Below are 16,130 nucleotides of genomic sequence, written 5' to 3' on the forward strand. Positions count from 1 at the left end.
ACTCACAGTGCCCATTTGGAAGTCTTGATGGGGTACACAGGAGTCATACTCATTTCATTGATGGTGAGTAAATATTGTTAAGGTCAGATTTTTAGAGAAATGTCAGTATTTAAAGGTGCAGATGAACACTCAGTCTGATCTACTGCAGAATGCAGGGCTGTTAAATGCTAGCCAGGGCAACAGCAAGCGTTTTGATGGGTCTAGATATCTTACTGATCTGATTTGTCAAAAGATCAAAACAAACATCTGAATGAGCAAAGTAAGAACCTGGCAGTCTGAGTCACTTAGCTACAAGAAGAAGCAGCCCAAGACATTGCTCTTGTCCATTTAAAGAGTTCAATGTCTCACCTGTTTCTACTCCACATCTGAATGTGGTCCCGGCCTCTTGAATTCTTTGTGTTTTCTTTTTATTAAATGAGTTCCCTTACAACCCCTCAGATTTTCCTGTAATCATGGAATCTTAGAATTATAGAACCCACTGAGTTGGAAGAAACCCATTTGGATCATGGAGTTCAGCTCCTGGCCCTGTGCAGGACACCTAAGAGTCACAGGATGTACATGAGAACATTGTCCAAATGCTTCAGAGCTCTGTCAGACTGGTTCTGTGACCACTTCTCTGGGGAGCCTGTTCCAGTGCTCAACCACCCTCTGGGTGAAGAACTTTTCCTGATACCCAACCTAAGCCTCCCCTGGCTCAGTTTCATCCTTCTTCATCTTCTTTTCTCTCAGTTGCTTTCTCTCTCTTTCTTCAGTGAAACCCCTTCCTTTATTTCTTCTGGTCTTCCAGTGTGCATGCTGATCAAGATGTGGCGTCCACTGCGACTTGGCTGTGCCACAGAGAAATACTGCCTGCCAAAAACCTCCCTTGTCCTCCCTTCTGGTTAGTTTTGCTGCTTTAATAAGCTTGTTCATAAAACATTGAAGATTGCGCAGGTTTCCCTTGTTATTTTTAGACTTATCTTCCCCTTTCACCTATTTTTTATGGGACAGACGGCATTCTTCGCTTCTCCAATTCCTCTCTCCTTTGATCTCCCTACTGTAAAATGGGGCAGCTTAATTAAGTGAAATGTTTCACTTTATGGTTTTATTTTCCTCAGAAAGCCTCCTACACCTCCTGTTACTTACCAGCCTGTTTTCCACAACATGAATCACCGTCCAGCTTGTAACAGCCTTTTGCAATGTTGCAAAACTTGTCACCTTTCCTCATGTTAGAGGTCAGCAGAGAATTGCAAAGTGCCACCTGCAAAGTCAAGTTCACTCATCCAGCTGGTCTCAGCTCAGCTAGCCTCAGATTAATGCTCAATTTTCTCAGCTTTTTCGATCAAGAGCACAGGTGTGTTAAATGGAAAAGCAATACAAAGTGCTCAAGAAAAAACACAAGAACAAATCTTGCACAAGCAATGGGATACAGCCATTAAAAAATAATAGGGGACTTAAAATTTCTGTTTGCTTTGTTTGTGCTTTTTGTTGCAAGGGAAGAGTGTGTTTGATTCCATTTAAAATTGGCACTGTTTGTTTTTCTCCTGCAAACCAGATTTGTTCCCCTCAGCCCAGCCTTTCTCCAGGCTCACTGAGTAGCTTCAAGGTTAAAAGTGAGTCTCCCCACTGAGTGTTCAGTCCTCCTGGCACTCATCTTGTAGAGGGCATTCAGGGTTTTTGTAGACATTATAGACAAATACACAATGGATTGTGCAGCTCTGATCAGTCTACAGAAAAGAAGCCACATTTTATTTAGGCCTCTCAGGAACCCAAGTTCCATCTTCAGTGCATTGGCTGTGTTGGAGGTCCCCATTTAACACAGAAGTGAGAGGATGAAGGTAGTTCCTCTATTTTATCTGCTGTTTGCTTGATAAATCAGTGGTAAGAAAATTTATTTAGAGCCTGGAAGACTTATTAGTTACTAGTTTTGGCTAAGATGAGAGGTAATTAATCTGTGAAAAGTAAAACACCTTCAACACGAAGGAGCAAGGAGTTCCCAGGACAAGGGACATCTCCTCAAGGAGGGAAGCCCAGACTAAGACATCTAATTCCTTGCTATGGGAGAGTTTAAGAAATACTTCACTTTTAATGTTTCATACTGGATATTTCCAGTACTCACAAGAGTGACTTGCTGGTATGGTTCTCAGTTGTCCTTGTGAAATCCATAAAAATTCCCAGCCTGGACATTATAAAAGCAAGCAGATGCCTACTTCACTCAATATAATCAATCTACCCTGTAGCTGCTTGAGTCTCAGGGTTAAGTGGGTCTCAGGATACGTGTGACAAGACACTTTAAAACCGGGATTTTCAACACACTTGTAATAGAAACCCTTTTGAAGTTCCCAGGGAACAACATTCTTTTTTTAGTCTGTCAGTAGACACCAGCACTGCTGAACTACAGAGCATCATTAATGAAAAGGGTATGTGTGCATATACCTTATAGCTAGATTCCCAAATCATTGCCACCATATTAATAGGTGTTAGATCCAGCAGCTCTTACTGAGTTCACTAGATGGTGTGAAGCACTATCCAGCTTGGCAAATTGGAGGTTTATTTAGGAGCCCAGCTTCTGGCACCAGCTTTTGATAAACTTGGCCACATTTCCCACATAATGTTAACACAGTCACACTGTATGTCTCAGCATTGTGTGAGATCCACACATCCAGTGCTCTGCTAAGCTGCAAATTTAATAAGACAAGTGAAAAAAGGAGAAAAGCTTACATATGTGTGGTGGTGTTAATTTAGTGTGTATTTGCTTTTATTTAAGAAAGATTAGCCTTAACTTACCACTGTGTGACCACATTCAGATACAAATAACAGGTGAGGGAAGAGAAGGCATCTTTGTAGATCACGTGGGATCAGGACTTAGTCCAGAGTGATTACTGTCAAAACTGAGCTCACACAGAAGGCATTTCAATAAATTTAGGTAACTACTGATTTTTCAAAAGATTTGTGCCCATGGAGTTTATATAGCAGTTGAATGCCCTTAGCACTCTGTTTCTGTTGGGTTTGGGGGTTTTTGTTTGTTTGTTTGTTTTGGGTGGTTGTCTTGTTTTGTTTTATCCTTCATTTCTGACAGATCTATTTTTATCAAGTTATTATTTATGGCAGCAAAGGCCTAAGCAACCTCTGAAGAATAGATTATATGGTGAACAAGCTTCTTGCAAGATTTTTATCTAGTGGTTGGAACTTAACTGATATCATAATCACTGATGAATTTTGTTTGATATCAGCTATCTAGAAGAGCATCAAATTCTTTATCAGAAAGATAGCCTTCTGTGAGAAAAGAAGCTGCTCTTCTGTGCAGTTTACATGCAGCCAAGATTAAAATCTAGATCAGGTGAGATGATTCCCACCCTATAGCAAAAGCTGAAGGTGCTGAGAGAGTAGTGATAGTGTTATGAGAACTTTTGTGGAGCCAGATTCTCTTGTAGTCCACATGAAACAGCTCTGCCAACCTACTCCTGTGACATTTGATATAAAAGCCAATACCTTATTGTTCCCAGTGGGAGAAGTCACATATCTGAGACAGCATCTGGTGCTGATGATGTGAATAAATGAACTATGAACTGGGCAGAGAACCCAGTACTGCTGTCATGAGACCTGCAACAGGATGTGAACTCAAATTTTCAGACATGGAAGGTTGTTTCACTCACCCACTTGACCATCCTACATCCTACTGATTGCTAGAAAAGGAAGCACAAGCCTACAGGAATTGTTCTGCAATGATGGGTGGACACAGCTTTTAAAAACTGACTGAGAGCTTTGCCAAAGGGTGGTTAAAATGACTTTCTAATTCCCCTTCCATCCATCATGCCACAGTGAGTGATGCCTCTGGAAATAACTCCCTTGGCCAAACATAACACACAGTCACACCTGGCCCAGCTGTTCTTGGTGGTCATGCTGTCTTAGGATAGGGTCCAAAGCCCTGAAATAATTGGAAAAGACCCTGTTGATTGAAGCAGATTTCTGGATCAAACCCTTAGTCCTTATTTTTACTTAATTAACTATGCAAGCTGGCAGAAGATTTCCCTGTATGGTGCATGGTAGGGCTTGGGCCTTTGGGATTATTGCAGCAGCTCTATAGTTCCAATTGTCAGAAATTTTATCCCAGTGGTTTTTAGTTAGTGGTGTCACTGCTCTCATCTTCCTCCGATGATAAATTTTTGGCAAAAATCTAGGAGATCTTTAAGACTGAAGGGGCTACTCCCATTCTCCACGTAGAAATGGACTTCTGGAATTGAGTTGTTAAGAGGTGAGCAGTCAGCACATTTCCAGTAGATGCAGATGGTCACTCTGAGTAAGGAGTGAGAGCATGAACCACAGAAATGGGACATATGGGGAAAATCAACCTGTAGTCCACCATGAGGGGAAGAGAGTTATTGCATGGTTGGGAAGTTGAAGAGGTGACTTTGTTTCTCATCCTTTACAACAAATTATTGCAAAACTCTGATTCTTAGAAAATTAAAGTTATCGCATGTTTCTCTCTATCCCAAAAAACTTTTTTTCCAAACCTCTAAAGGTAAACATCATTTTTTAATTCCAAAGTCTACTTTCTGTCTCAAAGTCGTATTTCTTTGTGAAATTATTTTACTGATATTGCTCTCTTCAAAAGCCAAGCGGAATACAGCCCACCGAAAGGATGTAGCCTTGGAAAAACTTTGTAAAAGCACAGCAGAAAACAGAATGTGGGAGATGATACCCAGCAAGCCAGAAGGTGAAGTTCTAACAGGACTGCTGGCACAAACACCCTAGGGATATCTCCCTGCAATATGTATTTCCAGTGGAACTGTTTTTTTCAACACGACTTTTCCTTTTCTTCTTTTTTACTTTTATTCAACTGTATCTTCAAGGAATGTTTTTTGGGTGGTTATCACATGACAATGCAACCCATTTTTTTCTTTTTCTTGTCTGTTCTTTCACAGCCATAAATGGAATTATAGAATGAAACAAAAATGACTGTGCGATGGAATTTTTTTTAATTCAAATTGGCACAGGTTTACTGTCCATGGGGAAATTGTCAGAAGCTATTAGGTGATCCAGGGGCTTAAGATGTTTTTCAATGAACTATTTCAGATCCATTATGAAGATGGGGATGCAGAGGCTTAACTCCCACAGTCTGAAACAACACTAAGCAAGTGGACACTTGCACAAAGCCTGTTATCTCTCTAGATAGCCACAATGTTCAGTTCAAGCAAGGAATGGAAATAGGCTGCAGACCCTTAAATCACTGGGGCTACAGCTCTGTTAACTAAAACCAGAGGTCAGGTTCAAGTGCAGACCCCTAGTTAGTCTTTTGTTTAATGTTAAGACAGGCTTTGCTGTAGTTTAGGCATGCTCCAAGTGTCACCTTCCCCCTGGCAGTGCTGTGGCAGTGTTTGGGGTCTAAGAAATTTCAGATGTGGCCATAGATGTGGATGTGTAACATCAGCTGGTCTGTGCTTTGCTGGCCTGTTTTGTTTCTGAATGTACAGGTAGTCTCAAATACTTTTGTGAAGCTTTTCCCTCAGTCAGAAATTTAGTTGCTAGTCTATCTTACATGGTGGAAGAAATCCTAACTGGCACCATAGATTCAACACATGTCAAACTGGGTAGTTGGGAATGTGAAATAAAATCTTCTCTGTCAAAAATTGCTATGAAGGAGAACTGTATAGTCACTTCACCACAAATCTTAACTTTTGATAAAATACAGAGGTATTACTGGACCACATTTCTTTCTTCATAGGCTGTGTTAGAGCTCCACCTGGCAGTAAATATAGGGATTGCTTCATTAAAAACTATTAAAAAAGAAGCAATGAATAGTTCATATGTGAAAGGTTGTCACCAACTGGCATAATGTGTCCAGTTCATCTTATCCAGAATTTTCATTCCCCAGTAACACATCTAGATGCCTCCAGATTCAAAACAGACATTTTCTCAGGCTTGGATTCAAGACTGATTATAAAAGAAGGGACAGAAAAGAAATGTAAACAGTTGTGGTAAGAAAGCAGAGACAGGTGATGAGAGATCATGGGTCACCAAAATGAACCACCTTGCACATAGGTACTTGGGCTTACCCCGAAAGGCACAGAAGGGAAAAACCTGATGAAGGTTGAAGAAGTATGTTTGTGGGTGGTCTTCAGGCAAGGTGTGTTGGAACCCACTTTCTGTGAGCTAAAGAAACAAGTGGAGTGACCAGTTTGTCAGTAGGGGTCTAATAGAGGTGGGAGTGAACCCCAGCATGGAGAACTGTCTGAAGGAGCAGAAGAGGATGAGGCTGTGCTGTTAAAAGCTAGAGAAAAAGATGCTGCAGCAGCTGAGCCGTGGGCCTGGTCAAGAGTGTCAGCTCAGTGATTAAGGAAGTAAATTTTGAGAAATAATGAGCCACAGGGGTTGTCTGGCATCCTGAGAATACACCTTTTTCAGAAGAAAATATGTGTGATGTGTATGAAGTACAGTTCATTGAAAATGAACTGAATTCTGGCCATATACAGGGAAAAGTTACGGTCTCTGATTTCAGGCCAAAGGCAGAAATTCAGGCAGCAACTGAGGCAGCTTTGGAAAGAGGAACAGAAACACTAAAAGCAGGAAAACCTTGAGATGCTGCACTTCAAGTACATGCGCTCCTCCCACAGCAGCCACGGGAGGGCAGCCCAGGCTTGCTGTTGGCAGCCCCTGCTCTGGTACCGGCTCTGCTCCGGGAAGCCTGCAGCAAATTTAACTGCGCTGCTAGCTGTGCCCAGGAGTGAATCCTGCAGAGCGTGCCAGGTCTTCTTTCCTCCCCTTGTCTGTGTAAAATACCAAATGTGGTGTTATGGCTGTGAGTGTCGCAGGGAGCAAGGAGGTAAAATTCTCTGCACCCATACTCAGCCCATCATGAGAATTTTTCTGGTTTTAAAGCAATTCTTTCAAAAAATGAGGCGTTGGTGACCAAGTGCTGCTTTGGGATGAGAAGAACCACTGAAAAATATGATTATTACCGGCTTTGCAAATGTTACTGCGGAAAACTTGATTTCTACTTGTACTTCTTTCCTAAAATTCCTCTCATCTCCTTGTTCTCTGTCCTTCAGTGTCCCAGCAAAACCTACGACCCGCTGATAAAGTCAACCAGGGACTTCCCTGACGAAGTCATCAGCTTCATCCGGCGGCACCCGCTGATGCACAAGTCGGTTTACCCGGTGACGGGAGCGCCGGTGTTCACGCGCATCAACGTGGACTATCGCCTCACCCAGATCGTGGTGGACCACGTCATGGCAGAGGATGGGCAGTATGATGTCATTTTCCTAGGGACAGGTATGGTAGACAGCTTCCAGTGTCATTCTGCACAAACCTCGTCCTTTTAGAGCACCTTTAGTTCAGTAGGTCCTGAATAAACCTGAATAAATCTCTAGATTAACATCTTCTTCCTATGCATATGGCTTCAGGAAGCATGTAGGTGCTCCTGGTTCTGATCCAGCTCTCCTTGAAAGTGCTTAAATTAAATAATTTTGTCAGTTCAGGATATCACTACTGCTGGGATTTAAATGCCTCCTGCTGCCTAGGTGATAAACCATTTAGGAGTCAGAGTACCTGAACTTGCTTACCCTCCAAGTACTACCTGTCTTTACATTGCATGGTAGTCTCACATCCTGCTGAAAGCACATCAATAAAACTATTAAAAAAAAAAATTACCTTGATAGCATCAAGGAGTGTTTCCTATTATCAGTAGTGACATAGTGCTTCAGCATTTTATCTCACCTGATGCTGAACAATTAAGGATTTCAAATTGAGCCTAAGGCAACAGTTCCACTCAACTAATTCTAAAGATAAAAATTATCAACATGAAAGCTCCAAATGTGACAACCAGGATTGAACAAAGAGAGGTTAAGCTATTCTGTCAGGGAAAAAACTGCTTTGCTGTTTTTCTATGGATAATCATTTATCTGTTTACATTTTTATAATAGATAAATGCCTTAAGGAAAAGGCCTAGTTTTCCCATAGTAATTAAATTTAGAATCACTAGATGAATCACCCTACAGCAAGGTATGCCAAGGAATATGAATATACCTATTCATAACATTTCTGAAGTAATAATCTACCACATTACTCCACTGGGATTTTTTCTTATTTCATAATTTAACATTGTCTCACATTCTGTATAGGTCTTAGCAAGCACTTTCCACAGGTAGATCTGAGTGCTTTAGTGAGGAGGTCATTGCCATTATCCCCAACTCAGAGAAGGTGAAACTGAGGTACATGGAGGTGCAAGGTTTATCTAAGTGCAGTGGATGAGCTACTGCCATGAGCAGCAGGGAAATTAAGGTTTCAGGTTGAATCCCACCCAGTGCTATTGGATTACCCAGCATTTTATCTGGCTTGTGAGCAAATTTTGTCATATAGTACAATTTGATAGGTGTGGGTGTTCTGAGGTAACTTGAGGAAAGGAGTGAATTGTCAGAGAGCATCATCTCTTGTAACATGGGTTGTCTCAGCCTTGAAGAGTTTTCTACCTGTGTTACCCCACACAGGAGTCTAGAGATAGCCTCTCTCTCAGAACTTTTATGTCTTTTCAGCAAAATTGGTTTCACAACCCTTGTCTTCTAAAAACAGACAATGTCACAGACCCTCTGTGATCCCAAGTTAGTACAGTGGTGTCAGAGAAAAAAGCACAGTTTCATTAAAGAAAGCCATTAAAGTGCTCCTTTCTCCCCTGCTGGCTGAGAAGGCTGGGGATGAGCTTTAGGCATGATGATGGAAAATCCTTGTTGCTTTCTGAGAGCAGTATTAATATAGTCAACAAAGTAAAAAGAGCTCCTTCCCACACTGTGTCACGCCTAGGATTTGGGAGTGCTCACTGCAACTTACTTTCCTTCTGATATGAGTGAGAAGAAAGAATTTGAAATATAGTTGTCTGAGAAGATGACTTCACTTGTAAAAGTGTACAAAATATTCTTTTAGTGGCTGTAGAAGCTGCTTTCACATGTTTGTTGTCCTCCATTTTGAAGTTTTTTGTAGAAATAAAATTATATTGAGAGACCAGCAATTGAATACTCCAAGGTTAACTGTTCCTACCTGGCACTAAGACAAACACTTCAAGTGTAGTCAGCTTTAGAGATGTCAAGGCCAGCAAGTACCATGCAGTCACTAGATGGCACTCCACAATATGCAGACATTTGTTTTTCTGCAATGCCTTCTTTAAAACTGAGGTTTCATTTCTGTAAGTGCGTGGTTTTGTTCTGTTTTATCCTCTAAACTCATTGTAAGGAAAGAAATTACCTCAAAGATAAAATTTCAGTTATATACAGAGACTGAATAGGGATATAACAAATAACCCTGGAGATGTTGAGCAGCAGAAGATCAGTAGCTTATTAAATGTTTGAATGTACACAGCCAACTTGTACATGTGTGACTTTGGCAATTATGTCAAACAAACTCTGGAAAAAAACCTCTAATTCATAAGGCAAACTTTAATAATTTGGCTTTGATTGGTAATATGAACTTCAGTAGTTTGGGAAAAGAAGAATGAAAATCTCATTCTTTGCCTTATAATGTATTATTTTTCATTATTTCACTGCTATGTGTAGAGCTTAGGACTAAGCTGCCCTGCGTCATTCCCACATCCCAGCACCCGACCCACTTCCCCTGAGCAATTTCTGAGCTCTTTTAAGGCCCTTCAAGGTTCAGTAATGTGTAATGGTCTGACATGAACAGCTATTTTTTTTCACCAAGCAAAAATCCAGGTTAAAGTGATGAATAGATTTAACTTTAAAACTCCAGATGACTCCAAAGAAGTAGTGAATAAATGAAGATTCTGATACTGAATGAAGTTGGGTTTTTAAAAAAAAATACTTAACTGAAAAAATAAATTTAAAAAGTGCATTGCTTAACTCATTGCATTAAAATGAAGTTTACTTCTGATTGAGGAGCTATACTGGAAACAAATGAATTCTATAAAAAAGAGGAAATAATTTTCTGCCAATTTAGTCCCCTGAGCCAGTTCTCTTTGGGGTCAGATGGGCCCCAGTTCTGGCTCAGGGAAATGTGCAGAAACTTGTAGCTGGCAGCATGGACATGCTTGTCTGTGTGTGTTTGTGTAGCAGGAGAGCTGGACCATCCCTGCCAGGAGCAGCCTGTGACTGTGTTGGCTCAGCCATACAGTGAAACCATAAATGCACTGTATGGAGAGAGCTCTGCAGGCTGCAGTGGATGCAGAGGGGATAGATGTGGTTGGAAAGCAGCATCCCTCGTGGATTAGCTTTATCTACAGGGCAGGAAATGGAGTGGCCCACACCTCTTGAAACATACCTGAGGGTTTTACATGAGGCACATTTGTTTCAGATGTAGGCACCGTCCTGAAGGTTGTGAGTATCACAAAGGAGAAGTGGACCAAGGAGGAGGTGGTCCTGGAAGAGCTGCAGATATTCAAGGTAAGCATTAATAGCCACAACATCAATTAAATATTATTCAGGGGACTCCATGGCCCAAACTGGCTTTGTCTGTCTGGTTGTTTGTTTAGTGGAACTCGTTCAAGTTTCCAGAGGGACACTACGTAAATTTTTAAATGCCTTGGTGTTCTTTGGGCAAGTCAATTGAAAAATGTCCAAAACCAAACAGACCGTGATTTTTTAAACCCATAGAAAGCATCATTTAGCCTGCTTTGTTCTAGTTTGAAATCTTATTATGAGCCCACATTTTTTATTATTTATACCTATTAAAATAGTAGTATTGTATTTTTAATGTAAAATTTTCTATGGCCCAATTGGCATTGACAGTATTCTAGGTACAATCATAATTTTTAAAAGACAAGCACACAAAATTCCATGGGTGCAGAGAAGTCCTTTAAAATAGCAACAATGGGAATTGAAAACATAAGGAAAATAAAAAAGAAGTTAGTTTTGATTATCGTTGTACCTTTATTTATTGGTGAAAGCTGACTCAGTATTTTTGACCATTTTGATTTGGTTATTCTGTAACTGGAACCCTGCTAACACCAATGACTTCTTCATAAATACAGCTTGTGAAAAGCCCAAGATTCTTTTTGTTGCACAGGCACAATTTCTGACTAACTTTAGTGCTGGTAAAGGAGCTGACATCAACATACTTTTGCATCAGGAAAATGGAAACGTTTGTCTTCCCTACTGATTTTATTTTTCCATTTATTAGTTTCTTCTTAGTTCTTTGCATTCTCACTTTGCTTTCTTCTCATGCTGCATAGCTCTTCTTCAGTTTTCACTTCCCTTTTCCATCAAAGTTCGTCTGCATCCACAGCATTTTGATTAATTTCTCACACATCCTCTCTGCTATGTGCTGTCCAGCCCAAATTGTTGTCCATACTGAATAAATTAATTTGGGACTTTTCCAAGTGTAAGCACAGGATCATTAAAAATTATTTCAAAGAGTTCATTTCTTCATATTCCTTTTGATATGTCGTGTATGATGAAGCTCTGATTTAAAGGATCTCTATGTCTTCTTCCCACTGTCTTGGACACCAATTATAAATATCACTCAGAAAATACCAAGATTACTCAGTTGCCTGCCAAATAATGAGCAGTTCCAGTATGTACACCAATTTGTTGCATTCTTAAAACATAACGTCAAGGGAAAATGTGCCATATCATATTTAAAACAAAAAGGAGGTCATTTTTTTCTACTCAGTCGACATTCCTTCACATTTTTATTGGTAATGTTTATAAATGCTACCTCTGTGTTTTTGAATCCAGAAAATTGAAGGGGGTAATGGCTGAAAAAATGTGCTTTATTTCCTCAAACTGCATTAATATTAAACAATAGGCTTAGATTAATCTTCTGTTGGTTGATAGCTAATACCCTGAGCTTTGTGCTGTTCTTACATCAGTTGCAGGCAAAAATTTCACTGTCTCTCATAGCCATGAAATATATCCTGGTGCAGAGATCTGCCTATGTATCCCTTAAATGGCAACTAAGCCTTTCAAATAGTGCTTAATATGAACTAAAGTTGATGTAAAGGCTCATTGCCCAGGATGGGGTAGATAGCAAACTCTGAGAAGCTAATTCCCTCCTTCCAGCTGGGAAAATTTATGGGAGTTCTTTTTGGCAGCATGAATTTCTTGATTTTCTGTTGTTTGGGGTTTTTTTTCCATATTTTCTTAAAACCATGCAAACGAACCTGTAATTTTATTTGCTTATTGTGCGTTAAGTTTTGTTCTCTTTTTCCCTAAGAGCAGGGAATTTGTAAACTAACACACCTTGCTGTTTTATTTTTCAGCATCCTTCATTTATCTCAACCATGGAGATTTCTCAAAAACAGGTAATCATAATCTTGTTTAACTACTGGAGGATATGGGTACACTGAACACCTATTTTCAGGTGTCGCCTGTTGCTTAGGAGCCAAGCTTCCCATGGATGGCTCTTAAAATTTAACTGGAAGGAAGGAGAAATGTTTGAAATTGTTTCCCTGCCTAATTCCCATTTGCTTACAAACAGCAATTTGTGTACCCAGGCTGGTAATTATTCAGGGAAACAAACCTTTAGTCATATGGTAGTGGGATTTGTAAGTGAAGCCAAGGCACATTCTTTTTCCAGCCTCCAGAAATACTTGTCTCTTTACAATCTAGCAATAAATTATTATTACTATTTTTGTTTTTATTTTTATTAGTAGTCAGGAGAGATTAGGGCCTCACTGTGCTAAAATTTGTATGCACACAACCAGTCCCCCTCCTCTAAAATTGCAGCCTGAATCTGGGTGGTCCAACCCTGGCAGCGCAGGGGCCGGTCCCAGTGTGGTATCTCCTGATGGGAAAGGGTTTTATGGCAGCTCCAAGCTCTGGGATGGCTCCTTGCATGTTCAAGAGGCAGTGTGACACCAGAGCCACCCCTCCCTGACCTACAGAAGTGGCCAGAGCAGCTCTGGCACGACGCGGCTCACTCACACGGGAGGAGGTATTTTGGCTTTCAGGCACGCACAGCACAGCTGGGTCCCATCTCCCATGCAAAAAGGTGGCAGGCCAGATGGAAGTGCTGCATGAGCCAGCTCCAGCCTGGACCACCCTTGGCTCCTCAGGCGACCCACTGGCACGCTGGGGAGAGGGCAGTAACATTATCCCTGTCCTACCTCAGGATCAGAAGCAGAACATGAAGTTTATTCACACGGGGTCACCCCTAGTTCCCAGGCTGTTAACATCATGACTATCCAGCCCTCGTTTTTAAATGTGTTATTAAGCCATTCTTTCCGTGGTTTGGTTCTGATCTTTTACTACAGCACACATCTAAAGGTGTGAGGGTGTTGAGTGCTGGTGTCTTTCCAGAACTGCAGCCCCCTTTCCTCTCTGCTGTGTTGCTGGGATGGATGGGCACTGGCCAATTCACACTGAGCCCTGAGAAACATTTCACACTAAAGGAGGAATTTTCCCCTTGTTTTACAAAATCTGGGCTAAGGTTAAAAGTCTGCAACTGTGGCACTGAAGAAGGGAACTTTTTACACTGGCTACTTGGAGAACACTTCTAATTAATTCGCTTTGCCTGATTTGCAGCAACAATTGTACATTGGTTCCAGGGATGGATTGGTTCAGCTCTCTCTGCACAGATGTCACACGTATGGGAAGGCTTGTGCAGACTGCTGTCTTGCCAGAGACCCATACTGTGCCTGGGATGGAAACTCTTGTTCCAGATATGCCCCCACTTCTAAAAGGTAAGAAAAAACCACGATGTGCTGTAAAAGATCTTGCTGCTTGCAAGAATTTTAGCTGTTCCAATTCATAACTTGTTGCCTTTTTACTTAGCATATCATTTGCCTTAAAATGTGATCATACTCTGGCCATGTTTCACATTTCTGCTCGAAGAGCTGTGAAGACAACATAGCTTTGTTTAAGTGTGTGTGACAGTAACTTGGCTATGGCAGCTAAGATCATAAATCCATCACTTTCCTTTTTTATGCTGAATTCTTTAAGTCACAAGATGCTCAGATGGAGGTCCAGGTTGTGGCTAACTCTGCCCGAGAGGCAAGAGCCTCTCTTAAGCTTCTGACTTTTTCAGAGGAGTTAGAAATCAGAGTTTAACATAGCATCCCAGAGTGGTCAATAATAAAATATATTTAATTCCCTGACCTAACCAACAATTGTATTTGTGGTCCAGCCATGAGAGGGAGACAGAGATTTAAGTACCGTGATTTGACCACGTTGGCAGCAGCCTTTCCACAGTGAAAGAAGCTTCATCTGAATTTTCTGTACCCACCAGCTAGGACAACACCTTGGATCTGGATGGAGGGAGAGCACACTGCAGGGTCTAGCAGTGCAGTGCCTAAGCTGCTGGATATGTCTCCTGAAGTTTTTGGCTGATTTAGCTGCAACCAGAGTTCTTCACAGCCTCTTTATTCTGCTTTGGACAAAGTCCTCCTGACAGTAATTCTTGCAGTAATTCTTGCAGTGGGGTTGCAGTTAGAGCTCAGGCTCTCAGACCCCTTTCTACCTTAGGGGTCACAGGGCTGGGTCCTGAGCCATTGAAGTTAATGACTCATAAGTTACCATGTCATGGTGTCAAGAAACTTTATGGGTTCTCCCTCATAGCCAAAGCAAACTAAATTCAGAGAAGCATAAAAGAAAGGAGAAAAGCAAGTGTTCAGGCTCACTGCAAAGTTAGTGACACATGAGGCTTGCTGAAGTCTGGGGTGGGCTGGGACACGGAGATCGATGGTCCATGCTTTTTAACAGATGTGCAGTTTGGAGGGAAGGCCAAAAGTCTGTGTCTCGAAAACAAAGGATGGGTGACTGGCCCTGGGAATCCTGCAGTAGATCAGTTACTTGAATGTTTTCCTTCTGTGCTGAAGGCTGTGCTTCCAGAATGTCTACAGCTTTTGCTCGGTGAACAGATCAGCCTTAGCAACCTGCTCTCCTTCTGAGGCCATGCTCTGCACATGGGAGGTCCCACTGCTGTGGCTTGTGAGAAAGGGACCAGTTCTTTCCTGGATCTCAAATTCTTCTACTGAAAAACTGAAAAAGTTTCCATTTTTTTCCATAGCTCTTGTGAAATAAAGTCATACACAGAGAAAGAGTTTACTTATTTTTTAGTGCTATTACACTGAAATGACAGTAAATCATGGTGAGTTCATGTAGCACATCCAGAGACTGGTGGGCAAGTTAGTAGGTCATCTCAGACGATTGCCTTATGTTTTTGTCTGTCTGCTAAGATAACAAGATTTGTCAATTGTTTTTTAACAAACTAAAATACATGCTCTTCTCTCTTCATTTTAATAATTGCTTTATTAGTCAGTACTACCTTGGGCTAATACTGAGCTTAATTTTGAATATCACCTGTTGAACTTCAGATCTTTTTCATGACCTACAATATGAAATGTTTTAGGTATTTGCAACACAGTCCACCCCACCATTAGCCCTGTGCTCCTAAAGCAAGTTTAGACACTCTTTCTGTCACTGCTTTACACACTCTTTATTTTAGGCAGATATTTTTCTCTTGTTTTTTCTCTTTTCCCTCACAGTGGTTTTCCCAAATCACAGGCTCTTCTCTTGATGTCAGTTATACAAATCTCTCTAGGCCACATGCTGCTTTGAGGGTGAAACTGGTTTTAGTTAAGACTGTAATTGTCAGCAGTAGGATGGGAGCAATGCAAGTCCACATCTGCTGAGCTCCTCTGTATTTTGTTGTTGCATTCCAGCAATTATGTCTGAAGTGTTACAAGTTTGCATGCTCTTCCCATAGGCGAGCCAGGAGGCAGGATGTCAAGTATGGAGACCCAGTTGCACAGTGCTGGGACGTGGAAGACAGTGAGTATTTTTCACCTTTCTTGCTCTTTTGTTGCTTAGGCAGCAGATTTTGCTGTGACAGTCTCTGTCTCCAAAACCTTGCTGAGCTCCACAGAACAGTTGCCTTTGCCACACTTCATGTCCATTAGCCCTGACACAGTTAAATTTTCAGAGCTGGAGCTAGTAAGGGACAGCCAGCGTGGGATGTCACCCTTGCATCCCTTTTGGGCAGCCCTCCCCAGCACTCACACCAGGCAGGGAGGTATGGCCCTGACACCAGATCATCACACACATGCCTGAAGGTAGCTAATGGAGTGTGCATGATGTTCCATCCAGAAACAGGGCAGCAAATCCCACAAGGAAGCTTGCAGGGTTGGGTGGGGAACATGCCATCTCTCCTCTGCCACTTGACACTGGCCCAAAGGCTGAGCTGCTGCTGCCAAACCAGCCCCTTCCCCT

General features: G+C 41.5%; 1 protein-coding gene across 2 annotated transcripts in view; it reads left to right on the top strand.

The window, feature by feature from the left end:
- SEMA3D (semaphorin 3D) overlaps positions 1–16,130 on the top strand; it is a 132,305-nt gene that overhangs the window by 101,664 nt on the left and 14,511 nt on the right. For both annotated transcript variants that reach the window (XM_084206847.1, XM_084206846.1), the window contains exons 12-16: positions 7,029–7,251; positions 10,276–10,364; positions 12,182–12,223; positions 13,446–13,603; positions 15,628–15,692. In XM_084206847.1, coding sequence (XP_084062973.1) covers positions 7,029–7,251; positions 10,276–10,364; positions 12,182–12,223; positions 13,446–13,603; positions 15,628–15,692 — 577 coding nt within the window. The remainder of the gene's footprint in view (positions 1–7,028; positions 7,252–10,275; positions 10,365–12,181; positions 12,224–13,445; positions 13,604–15,627; positions 15,693–16,130) is intronic.

This window comes from Fringilla coelebs (assembly GCF_963513975.1).
Source record: "Fringilla coelebs genome assembly, chromosome: 5".
NCBI lineage: Eukaryota > Metazoa > Chordata > Aves > Passeriformes > Fringillidae > Fringilla > Fringilla coelebs.